Genomic DNA, 12,695 nt, shown 5'->3' with positions numbered 1-12,695 from the left:
AGCAATGTAAGGGGCAAAGAATGGAACTGAAGGTTGCAGAAAAACTTTAATGTCCCACTCTGTAGCTGGGGCTTTTCTGCAATGATTGCATGTTACGTGCGAAACATTCACATGCTACGTGTTATCTTGGGAGAGACAAAAGGCCAAAACCAAGAATCCCTATTGCAATGCTGCTTCATGTGCCTTCAAGATACCTGATCTAATCCATGCTGATGTCTGTTGGATGAAAATAGGAATGGCCAGAAAGTTCAATTGAAACACAAAATGGATAAGAATACAGGAGAGAGAGAGAGAGATAGAGAGTGCTTCTATCCACATTAAAAATACCAAAATATTTCAGAAAGAACTTCTTGTTTCATTGCTTTCCACAACTAAAGGAACGGACACCAAGATCCACAGAAACAAAAAATTTATTTCCAGTGTTTCCAGGGGACATTTAGAAACCATTTGTCTATATCTGTACACAGGCTAAATACAATGTTGAATCTGAGAAAACAGTTCTCATGCACAGTTAAGACTCTCTTTAGAGATAATGAAAAATGAGCAAGGGACCAGTTTTTCCAGAGACCACTATCTACATGCCTATGTTACAAAGCTTTTATCAAATCTCAAATTTGAAAAAGCTACACATGAAATTATATACACATTTAAGTATCTTTACAGAAACTTTAAAAATTCAAGTCCAATACAAAGACTGTATTAAAAGTCTGACTTAAAAAAATGTTCTTAAGATTCAACTGGAATGCCTATAGTGTGGAAGCTCTATTTGTTCAGTTAATAAAATCTGGAAAATTATTTTAATGATCTTTTGTTTTGTTTATAGATAAAACTTCATTTGTTCACAGTAGATCTCTAGTCTTTTGAACTAAAAAGACAATATGGCACCCTATCTAAACCAATTTTTTTTTTGAGATGAGGCACTTACTTTAGCAACTGAAGTTCCAATAAATGTTTGATTTGCTCGCCCTTATAAGCCGATGTAAAATATATGCAGCAGTATCCAATTGTAGAGCGTGTAAGATGTATGCAGGAATCACTGATCATGCAGTACGAGTTGTTTATGGAATTTTGCACTGGAAGGTTTCAGCACTTGATGCTCTTTTGTACCCAATTCATTTTATACAAAAGTTTAGCATTTTTCTGGCTGTCAGCGTATGCTGTAAAGAGCTTCCACAGCATCCAGCACAGAAACCAGCCTGTATTAGAGGCAGAGCAGCAGAGCATCCACCATTTCAAAATTCAAGTACAGAGAAATATGTACAGGAGAGTCATAAAAAAAAAATCAGTATACTGTTTGACGAGCAATTCGCTGTACAATTTTCCGCAGCACTAGACACATAAATAATTGCAGACCTACAAGTACTGATAGAAGCGAGACTTGACTACTTGATTACTGGATATCTTATGGGGATGAGCATCAACAGTTGTACTAAAATTGCTTTTTCCCTTGCTTTGGAGGCTGTCACCATTCACTTGGCCTGCTGAAGGTAGTGGGCTCGGTGATGCTGAAGGCGAAGGTTGGCTGAGTTGGGGCAAACTACCAGAGCTGCCTGCATCTTCTCCAGATGATGCATGCAGCTTTGAATTTGTTCCTTTGTCTAAACTAATGTCCACAGTCCTTGGCTCCGAGGCCTTTTCTGTGTGCAAATCTGATGTGCTCGTGCGTAAGCGCTCTCGTGCAAGCCACTCTGTAATCGAGAGGTCCTGGGATTGGCATTTTGGTTTCAGGCGATTCACTGCTGATAACTGAGATTCATTATCTCCACTCTCTGCATTCTGTTCTTGTGTTCTCCATGCATTTAGAACACTGAGTTCTGAAAAATCCCGATTTCCTCCCATGGTATGTCTCCGCCTAATATTCTTTTTTTTACTGGTCTCCGAGGACCCCGACTTTTGAATGCCAATTCCAAACATGTCATCTGCAGAAGTCTTTAGCCGTAATTTTAAACGCTCTGTAATTTTTAGTTTCCAAGCAGGCTCTACCCTATCATGTTCATTTTTTATGACTGAAGCCAGACTGCTTGTGGATTTCCCTTTCTTCATCACATCAAACAAATTGCATGCTCTATTTGACTCTTTCTGTTCCTTTGCATCCATTGCTACCTCACTATCGCCCTTCAATCGAAGAGACTTTTTCTTGGAAAGTGTATCACATTCAATAAGCTTACGTGAACTGAATGCTTTTCTGTCATCTAGCCCCGGTATTGAACTTCCTTCTGTCCCAGTCTTGTCACTTCCTTCTGAGTTTCTCCTGACATCCTTTGCTGTATCCTGTCTCATTACACGTAGAACATTTTCAGGTGCACAACTTGCAGCAAAAACAGAAAAGTCACTATCGCTATCTGTTTCTACATGGTGTCCTTCACTAACAAGTTCACTTCTTTCATCATCAGCTTCATCACCTTTGCTCTCTGTCACTGACTGGATTTCTGCATTCAGTATGTGGGAGTCCATACCTGAAAGGAACATTAAAGAAGAAGTTGTGGAATAGTCTGATGTGATGGAGCTTACATCCGCTTTACCTACATCTATGCTTTTGACTTCTGACTTCTTTGACTTACTTAAATTACTTTGCTGCCGAGAGACCAGAGATGGATTGCTGATTGTGGCATTTGAGTAAGTCATATCAACGTGAGAGCTCACATTACTAGCAGAAACCTCAGCAGTAGAAATGGGCATTGTGCTTGTAATTAGCCGTGAACTGAGACAGCTAACAGTAGGCGAGTCTGTGCATTTTTGGCAGTATACTGCAAGGTTCTGTTCTCTAGGGTTTGTTTCCTCGAGAGGCACTTCTTTTCTCACTCCATACTTTTCTATCAATGCCATAGAAAAAGACTGACTCCTTTCATCTATACTGTCCTTCTCTTGCTGTTCACTATACCAGTTGTCCGGTTTGCCCTTCAATTCAGTGAAGTCAGCTCCATTTTCAGATTCTCCTTTACTCCCCAGTTTCTTAGTTGCACCAGTATTGGAATGGTTTGATACTTCTTTCCTGGAAAATATACTTTCCAATTCATCATCTGAGCTGCTTTGTTGTGGCTTTATATCCTTTTTCTTTCTTTTACGGCTGGCTGCAGCAAAGATGGATGACACAAGCAGATCCCTGCTGTATTGATCCTTCCCTGATCCCCAAGAACCCTGTTAAATGGGGGGAAAAACATTTAAAGTAAGATTTGTTGGACTATCTTTTTTAATGTTCACACACTAAACAATGGCACTTTATAAATATATTCAAAATAAACAGATAAAGTAAGTAAATAATAACCTTCAATAAAGAGTTTTGGGGAAACGTTAAAAGCAGTGCTGGGTTATCTATAACTGTAGTTATGTTTTCAGAATGCATTTTTCAAAGTCTCACACTTAAAAATACTGAGTATGCAGGTGATCATGTGGCAACCCACTCAAACAGAATCTAAAATCACATGTTTTATTTCATCATATGCCCATGTTTTTGTCATTTGGTAGTGTTGCTGAGAATATAAAAGGATAGGCAAGAATGCAAACCAGAACCATTTTAGCCATGCAATATTTCCTGGGTGCTCTGTTTTGAATATCTGATTTTCTCTGTTTTCTGATTTGAATACATCAGTCATAGAAACAGCAGATGAAGAGACATTTTTTGGAGCCGGGGTGGTGGAAGAGAGAGAGGGTAGTTAGTAGATAGGAGAGAAAGAGAAAGTGCTCCTTCAGTCTCTCCTGTTTCTCTCAATTGGTCATAGAATAAACAGGACAGTTCTATGAATCAGGTCATGCAAATGATGGCTCCAGAGCTCTGCTATAAATAGGGTGATAAATAGGATACTGAAGGTACAATCTCACCATGTGATCCCCGCCAGTCCAACATGTCATTCTTATACCCTCTAGAATACACCTGGTCAAATAAAGCTACAGCATAGAGCAGCAATAATTGATCAACACAATACAACTTTGACTTATACACTTGAAGATAGTCTAAAATATTGGAACTTTTAAGAACCCATGTGGTACCACAAATAAAATTCAAACATTACAATACAAAACAAAGAAGAATCTAGTCACAAAGAGGATACTGCAATTGTTTCAGATTCAAAAACATTACAAGCTCATTACTGAAATATGTTTTCCATTAACCTAGCATAACCTATGAAAGAGATGTGATGGCCCTGTCGTAGTTCCAAATCTGGTACCAAAAGGGAGTCCTGCTGAAGTATCAGCTTAGCTTTATAGTGCTCGGTCATCCAAAATTCTACATCGTCAACCTCATTCAAATCCCGCATGTGAGGTACAGGCTACCATGCAACTGCACTATCCCTCATGGATCGCCCTGTTTATACATGTCTCTAAAACATGCAAAGATGCTAATTGTAATGCAGTGAAATCTTTATATTCAGGCCAACAGCAGACCTATGACATCCCATGCATGTTACATGAAATTAACATTACCATATATTAGAAGTGATTATTTGTCGGCAATGTATACTACGAATGAGACCAAAATTTGTTCTGAGCTTCATCTAAGCTTTTTGATTGTCCGTTGTGATTGTACAAAGACCAAGTGGAGATTGGAGGCCAAGGAATAATTGGAGCAGAGTATTGGAAATGTAATTCAAAATCCATTTTAAAATCATACATTCTCAACCTTTCGATGTTTTGTGCAGATAAACATAGAGATTTGAAAAATGGAGAAATAAGAGTTGCAATAAAGCCTGAGACAATGAGAAATATAAAATTGAGATACTACAGTGTTGCTACTGGCTGGAGGGTGCAAATGTGGAGTGACAAGTTTACATACAGTTTTTATTAGCAATAATGACAGAGGAATAATGGGGAAAATTCAACATAAAAATGGAACAAAAATATGCAAAGAGGAAGCAAAACCTCGCAGAAAAGTAGGTGCAGATGCAAAGGTTAGATAAAATTACAAGTGCACAGGCCACAGCAAAGTTTCATGGACTTTGTTTTACTCCTTCTGAATACACAACTTAAAAAAAACAATAGTACTTAAAAATACAAGGATTCTACATAATTTCAGTAAAACTACTAGTTTCTCATACTAATACTTTTGAAAGTATATTTTCAAATTATACCCGTGAGGTGCTCATATAACATGGCGTTCATTGGTACATTACCACAAAGGAGGCACTATTTTGAGTAATGTTTTTAATGCAGGTTTTTCATATTTAATAATGAAAACCCAGTGTAAAGGAAACTGATTCAATTATTAGAGCTTCAAGCCAATGAATATTTAAAAGGTATCTTCTTTACCTGCTTCCCTTACACTCCCCCAAAAGACAAAATGGATTCCCAAAATTATTTCTCTTTGCCTTAAGCAAAGTAATATCTTGAAATACAAATAATGCACAAAGGCACGAGATGAATCTCAAAATATAATTTCTATTTCACAATTAAAAGTCTAAAGATGACCTCATTTAAAAAAATATCATCAGGAGGGCTCTTAGTTTTGGATCTGTAGATCTGTACGCAATTGCACATGGGTTGTGCACAATTGAATAGTTTTGTTCCTGTGCTCCTTCATGTGACACAGGGATATACATGATTTTGAAAGAATCGAGTCTAATCCTGTAAATATCGTGCTGCTTACAGAAACGCCAGGTCACTATCGAGAAAAAACATCCACAATATGCTAGATACTATGCCAGTTTTACTGACGTAACATTAGGCAAAGTCATTTGCAAAAGCCCCAAGTAGAATTGCCTATCTACCAGCCCAAGGAGCAGCATAATTGAACATAATCAATTGTTGATTGAAACATGGCTAATGAGGCTTTAGGATTACTGAGCTAAACTAATATAAATTGAAAATATGTTCACATAGTTGTTACAACTGAATAAACAGTCAGTGGTTTCCACTGCTGGTTAAAGATCTTATGCATGGTAGATCAATTGACCAAATCTGAAATAATTTAAACTGAATTGAAAAGTAATTATAGGATCATTACGAGAAACAGATCCAAGGGAGGCTTCAATTGACTGGTGGTCACTGCAGCGGCAGGTCATTAATGATGGATTGACATGACCATAGGTACCTGTGTGCCCTAAATTCTGGACACATTGTGATAAACATCCACAAACAGGCGCAATCAGTGGAAACTCACTATTCTGGCCGGGCACATGGCCAGTTCGTCAGGTTTTGGGCGATATAACTTTTGAACTAACATAAAGGATCATGGAAACTCAATTGTGAATGGTTAGAGGCAGAACACGCGTAGGTTTAAATTCTGCAATCTTTTCCTCTATTGCAGTCAATTCTGCCTGGATTCTGGCATTATTAGAGTGGGAAAATGTAGAAATTCCAAGCAAGTATCAGGTAACATGATAGAACAGGGAAAGGGAAAAGGAGGCAGACCTAACTTACTACGTTCGACAAGTTGTCCAATTACAAATATGATTTTTTTAAAATTGGCTGCAGTACATTTTGTGCTAGGAATTCATATGCCAATAGAACAATTTAATTTAAAACATTGAGTCTGGTTACCACCCTGATAAAATAATCAAGGAAGTTAATTGCATGCAGGTCTTTAATCTCAAGGTGATTGGAATACAAAGTGAGTAAGTAATGCTTCATTGCACAGAATCTTGGTCAGACCCCATCTGGAAAACTAACCCGATATTGATCTTGGTGGGAGTACAGAACAGATTCCCAAAATACCAGTAAATTGCAATTAAAAGGCTTCTTAAACATTGTAAAAATGTCACAAGGCACTTTACAGGTACATTACTGGTAAAATTATAGGCTAAAAACAATACCCCAAAATAATTCTCATCTCAGTCTTAAATGGTGCTCCCTAGTTGAGGTTTCCCCCCCACAAGAGGAAACATCCTCCCTATCAAGTCCCCTCAGGATTTCATATGTTTCCATAAGACCCTGCCCTCATTCTTCTAAACTCCAATGGGCATAGGCCCAACCTGTTCAACATTTCTTCATAAAGCTCTTCTCCGGAAGAATGAGTTGATTGAACCTTCTCTGAATTGCTTCCAATGCAATTACACCATTTTTCAAATAAGGAGACTAAAATTGAACACAACACTCCAACTGTGTTTTCACCAAGGTCCTGGCAGTTGCAGTAAAATTTCCCTACTTTTATAATCCATTCCCATGGCAATAAACACCAACATTCTATTAGCCATCCTAATCACTTGCTGTAACTGCATACTGACTTTGTGATTCACGTACCAGAACACCCAGATCCCAGTTTGCAATCTCCCTCCATTTAATTTTTCCACATTATACGCCATCTGCCAAATTTTGTCCACCCATTTAACCTGTCTTTATCCCTTTGCAGATTCTACCTCCTCTTGACAACTTATTTTATTACCTATCTTGCTGCCATAGGTAAATTTAGCTATCAAACACTCAGTCCCTATATCCAAGTCACTGATGTAGATTGCAAATAGTTGAGGCTCCAGCTGATCCCTGTGGCACTCCGCTAGTTACAGCTTGCTAACCATTATGGAGTTGAGAGAGGTGGTCGGGAGGTGGGGATGGATATCACCAGTGAATACTGGAATCTGACTATTTGTTTTCAGACGCTGCTGCTAAGGGTAGCATGTATGAGAAATAGGAGGGGTCACTGATGGATCCTTGTTAGATTTAAAGTAATGGTGTAGGAGGAGGAAAGCATTCCATCAGGACCACGAGTCATGCCTATCTTTAGCCCCATTAGCTTGCCCAACATTGCTTCTTTCATGATAATGATCGTTTCTAGGTCCTCACCTGCCATAGCCTTCTTGTCATCAATATTTGGCATGTTATTTGTGTCTCCCACTGTGAAGACCAACACAGAATACCTGTTCAATGGCTCAGCCATTTCCTGTTATTAAATTCCCCTTCTCATCCTCTAAAGGACCAATATTTACCTTAGCAAAAGTTTCTATAAATATATGAAATGAAAAGGAATGGCTATGTTTTTATATTCTGAGCTAGTTTACTCTCATAATCTATCTTACTTTTCTTTATAGCTTTTTTTGTGGCTTTCTGTTGACCTTTAAAGATTTCCCAATCCTCTAGTTTCCCACTTTGTATGCATTATCTTTCAAATTGATACTCTGCTTTATTTCCTTAGGTATCCATGGCTGATTAGCCCTTTTTCTATAGTCCTTCCTTATCACTGGTATATACTTTTGCTGAGCACTCTGAAAAATCGCTTTGACATATCCTCCACTGCTCCTTAATTGCTCCCAGTCTACCTTAGCCAACTCCTCCCTCATTCTATTGTAATTTCCTTTGTTTAAGCACAACACACTGGAGTAGGATATTACCTTCTCATGCTTCATCTTTGTTTTAAATTCAACCATACTGTGATTGCTCCTTCCGAGAGGATCCCTAACTATGAGATCATTTACTATTCCTGTCTCGTTACACAGGATCAGATCTAGGAAAGCCTGATCCCTCTTAGGTTCCATTACATACTGTTCGAGGAAATTATCGTGGATACATTCTATGAACTCCTCCTCAAGGCTGCCTTGATCGACCTGGTTTGACCAATCGACATGCAGATTAAAAGCCCCCATGTAAACTGCCATACCATTTTTACATACAGCAGTTATTTCTTTGTTTATTGCCCATCCCACAGTGATGTTATTATTTGGTGTTCTATAAACTACGCTCATCAGTGACTTTTTCTCCTTACTATTTCTAATTTCCACCCAAATAGATTCAACCTTTTTCTCTATAGAACCTATATCATCTCTCACTCCTGCCCTGATGTCATCCTTAAATATCAGAGCTTCACCATCTCCCTTACCTTCCTGTCCCTCCTTCTGAATAATCTGATACCCTGGATATTTAACTTCCAGTCATGACCACCTTGCAACCATGTCTCTGTAATGGCCACTAAATCATACTCATTCGCGATGATTTGTGCTGTCAACTCATTTACCTTGTTTCGAATGCTACGAGCATTTAGGTAAAGTGCCCTTATGCTAGAGTTTATACTTTCTTTTTGAATCCCAACATCTCCATTAATAATATCGAGTTCTCCTTCCTTTTAACTTTTTTCATAATTTTCCATGTACTTGAACCCTCCTCCCCACATGCTAACCTGCTTTGCTTCCCATTAACCATTATACTTCCTGTAGTTTTACCCTTCTTATCCCCCCCACTTGCTAGTTGAAAGTCCTTGTGACCACCCTATTTATCCTTTCCGCTAGAACACTGGTCCCAGATCGGTTCAGGTGACGACCGTCTCAACAGTACAGATCCCTCGTGTTCCAATACTGATGCCAATGCCCCATGAAATGGAACCCCTCTTTCCTGCACCATGCCTTTAGTCATGTGTTTACTTTCCTAATTTTCTCATTCCTATGCCAATTCGCTCGTGACTCGGGTAGTAATGCAGAGATTATTACCCTTGAGGACCTGTTCTTTAATTTAGTTCCTCATGCCTGATAATCACCAAATAGGTTCTCTTTCCTAGTCTTGCCTATGTCATTTGTCGCAAGTGGACCACAGCTACTGGATCCTCCCCTCCCACTCCAATATCCTTTCAAGCCGGTCAGAGATGTCCCTCACCCTAGCACCGGGCAGGCAACATACAATGCAGGTCTCTCGATCCTGCTGATGATGGATGGTATCAATCACCTGAATTATAGAATCCCCTTACAACCACCACTTGTCTTCTTGCTCCCCGCTCGAGTGGCCTCCTGTACCTCAGTGCATTCTCCCTACAGCCCTTTTCCTCATCCACACAGGGAGCAAAAGTATCTCATACCTGTTGGACAAGGTCAACAGCTGAGGCTCCTCTGTTCCTGAATTCAGGATTCCTCTACCTGCCTCACTTGCAATCACACCCTGCCGTCCCTGACCACTGACCGAATTGAGATACTTAATCTACTGGGTGTGACCGCCTCCTGAAACAAAGCATCCAGGTAACTCTCCCCCTCCTGGATGTGCTGCAGTGTCTGAAGCTCAGACTCTAGCTCATCAATTCTGAGCTAAAGTTCCTCGAGCAACCAACACTTGCTGCAGATGTGGTCACTGCAGCTCGCAATGACCACACTTGGGAAAAAGACTTGCATTTATATCATGCTTTTCACAATGTCAGGATGTCCCAAAGTGCTTTACAGCCAAATAAGCACTTCTGAAGTGTAATCATAGTTATACCATGAGAAAAATAGCTTTAATGTCTTGTCCGACATTGCGGCTGTTCCTCAGCACTGCACTGGACTGTCAAGTTGTGCTCAAGTCTCTGGTGTAAAACTTATACCCACAATCTTCTGACTCAGAAGCGGAATGGCTCCCAACTGAGTGACAGCTCTCACACAAAGGTCATTGATCCCACCTGGCTAGAATAGAGTCAAGCGCCTCATGTAAAAGATGAGCTCGGGGCATGAGAGAAAGTATAACATGAGATATATATGACAGGACCTAAAGGGTTAAATTACGAGGGCCAGTTGCATAAACTTTGGCTTGTGGTTCCTTCAGATTATGCAGTTGAGGGGTTAGGGTAGGATTAGAGTGGAGGGGCGAGATAATAAAATAAAACAATTTCTAAAAACTATCTAATCTGTTGGGGAAATACAGAAGGGGACATATTAAAAATCATAGAATGCTTACAGTGCAGGAGGCGGCCATTTGGCCCATCGAGCCTGCACCAACAACATTAATCAGCATTAAACTATTTAGGAGTGAAATGAGAGTGTACTTTTTCACAAAAAGGGTTGTGAAAATCTACAACTCACTTCCCCAAACAATTGTGGGTGCTAGGTCAGTTGAAATTTCCAAGACCGAGGTTGGTAAGATCTTTACTGGGTCAGGGTATCAGGAATATGGAACAAAAGGTAGTTTAAATGGAGCCGAGATCCAGATCAATTATGCTTTAACTGAATGGCAGAACAGGCCCGAGTAGCTAAAAGGCTAACTTGTGAACGTTTCAGTTCTCAATCCAGACCATCTTCAAGCATGAAGGAAAATCAGAGGGAATCTTGCTTGGACATTTTCTGTCACCCGCTAATAGCTAGTTACTGGTACAATTGATTGAACTCCAGGCCAGGCATTGGGGCCAAGCAGGCAAGGGGCAAGGTTAAAACCTATGTATAGGGAAAGTAACCCAAATAACAATGGTTCTTAAAAATACTTTCCTGATCTACTTTAATTCAGTGTCAAAACTTATTAACTGCTAATGTAAGTTTTTAAGGGAAAGGATGTAAAATGTACATGGCCATACTTGGATGAAAAAATGTACTGTGATATTTTTGAATGCTCAATGGGGCTTAGATATAATGAGAAAAATTGCATTTACCTACCACCTTCCATGATTTCAGTTCATCCCAAAATATTTTACAATCAATTGAGTTGTTTTCTTTGAAGCATAGTCATTGTTGTAATACGGGAAATGCATGAGCAATCCAATGCACAGCCAGGCCCCACAAACAACTGGATAAGTGAACTGATAATCTGAATTAGTGATGTTGGTTGGGAAATAATTATCGGCCTGGGCACTAGAGAACCCTACTGCTCTTTGTTGAATGGAGTCATGGGGAGTTCTGTGCAATGCAAAAGATGTTTTGCACAAACATTGTTCTTTAAAACTAATTAATGATACATAATAGCCATGAAATAATTTAGTATTTCATTGTTGAAGCTAAGCTATGAACTATTATAATTTGAAAACCTATTTTGGAGCGTTATCCAAGTTGTGAAATAAAAATTGTAGCCATTCCTATTATACCCTTTAATAATTGACAATTAGCAAATAGGTTTCAAAGACATCTTTTAGCAGTTAAAGTTCTCACCTTAGATTTTGCGGAGTCACTAGTGGCTGAATCTGTAAGAGACAAGAAAAATGGTATTACATTTATTTTACACATAATTAAAAACACAAATATTCACTGCAATTATGAAGCAAAATTATAATTCATAGAAAATTGTATGACTGCAATAGAAAAAGGGCACAGAGTGGAGAATTATAGCTCACTGAGATGAAAAGCAGCACAGACAGCCACCACCATGAAAGTATGCTGTGAAATTGTGGGTAAAACCAGCTCAATGAGAGGGATGGCAAAGGGACCCTGTTCTCTTTAAAAAAAAGATAAATACTAATTAAACATTGGTACATATTAAAACAAGTTATTTTTGTATCCATTTGCAGAACTCATTCTTTCATTTTATTAAAATCTAATTGTGGTTATGTGCATTATTAATACTAAGGTACTCCTACTCTCCAAATACACAATTTTCCAAGTTACATCTACACAAATACATGCAAACAGGCTAAGGGGTTTACAACTGTAAAATGTCACTTTAAAAGAGACTTTGCAAGGATTACACTCCATAAGGAAGTAAGGTAAGCAATTGTAAATTGAAAGAAAAATGCATAGAATTCAAATACAAAAATAATCTACTTTTAATTTTATTTTAGTTGTAATGAAAACTATTCCAGATAGATTCAATTGGAGTTATTTATAACCCATAAAGTAGCATCTGACTTTTAAATTTGACAAGAGGGCACAATGAAATGTAGAATGAAAGCTGCAAAAAGGGATTTACTATGGGGCAACAACTGAGGCTATAAAATTATGAGAGGGGGCAGAAAGGGGCTAGCAAAATTCCGAATTTGTTTTTTTTTTAAGTATATTTCCATATTTTAAAACTATTAGTAGAATAAAACTAGCCCTGCAATTCACTTTGCAAGTCTGTTATACAGACCAAAGAGCTCAGCCCCCAGCCACACCCCTTTTGAAACATGGTTTATGCTA

At 38.7% G+C, this 12,695-nt stretch overlaps 1 protein-coding gene across 5 annotated transcripts in view; it reads right to left on the bottom strand.

Moving 5' to 3' along the window:
• Positions 1-392: 392 nt before the first annotated feature.
• The window catches only part of arhgap21a (Rho GTPase activating protein 21a), a 193,651-nt gene continuing 181,348 nt past the window's right edge, over positions 393-12,695 (bottom strand). For 4 of the 5 annotated variants that reach the window (XM_078234109.1, XM_078234117.1, XM_078234127.1 and 1 more), the window contains 2 exons: positions 11,733-11,764; positions 393-3,138 (listed from right to left, as the gene is read on the bottom strand). In XM_078234109.1, coding sequence (XP_078090235.1) covers positions 1,354-3,138; positions 11,733-11,764 — 1,817 coding nt within the window. In that variant the 3' untranslated portion in view covers positions 393-1,353. Of the gene's footprint in view, positions 3,139-11,732; positions 11,765-11,914; positions 12,016-12,695 lie in introns of all 5 variants that reach the window. The other variant, XM_078234146.1, reaches the window with a different exon arrangement.

The sequence above is a fragment of the Mustelus asterias genome, chromosome 2, assembly GCF_964213995.1.
Source record: "Mustelus asterias chromosome 2, sMusAst1.hap1.1, whole genome shotgun sequence".
Classification (NCBI taxonomy): Eukaryota; Metazoa; Chordata; class Chondrichthyes; order Carcharhiniformes; family Triakidae; genus Mustelus; species Mustelus asterias.
Note: the sequence above shows the minus strand (reverse complement) of the source record. Positions and strands in the feature narration are given on the sequence as shown.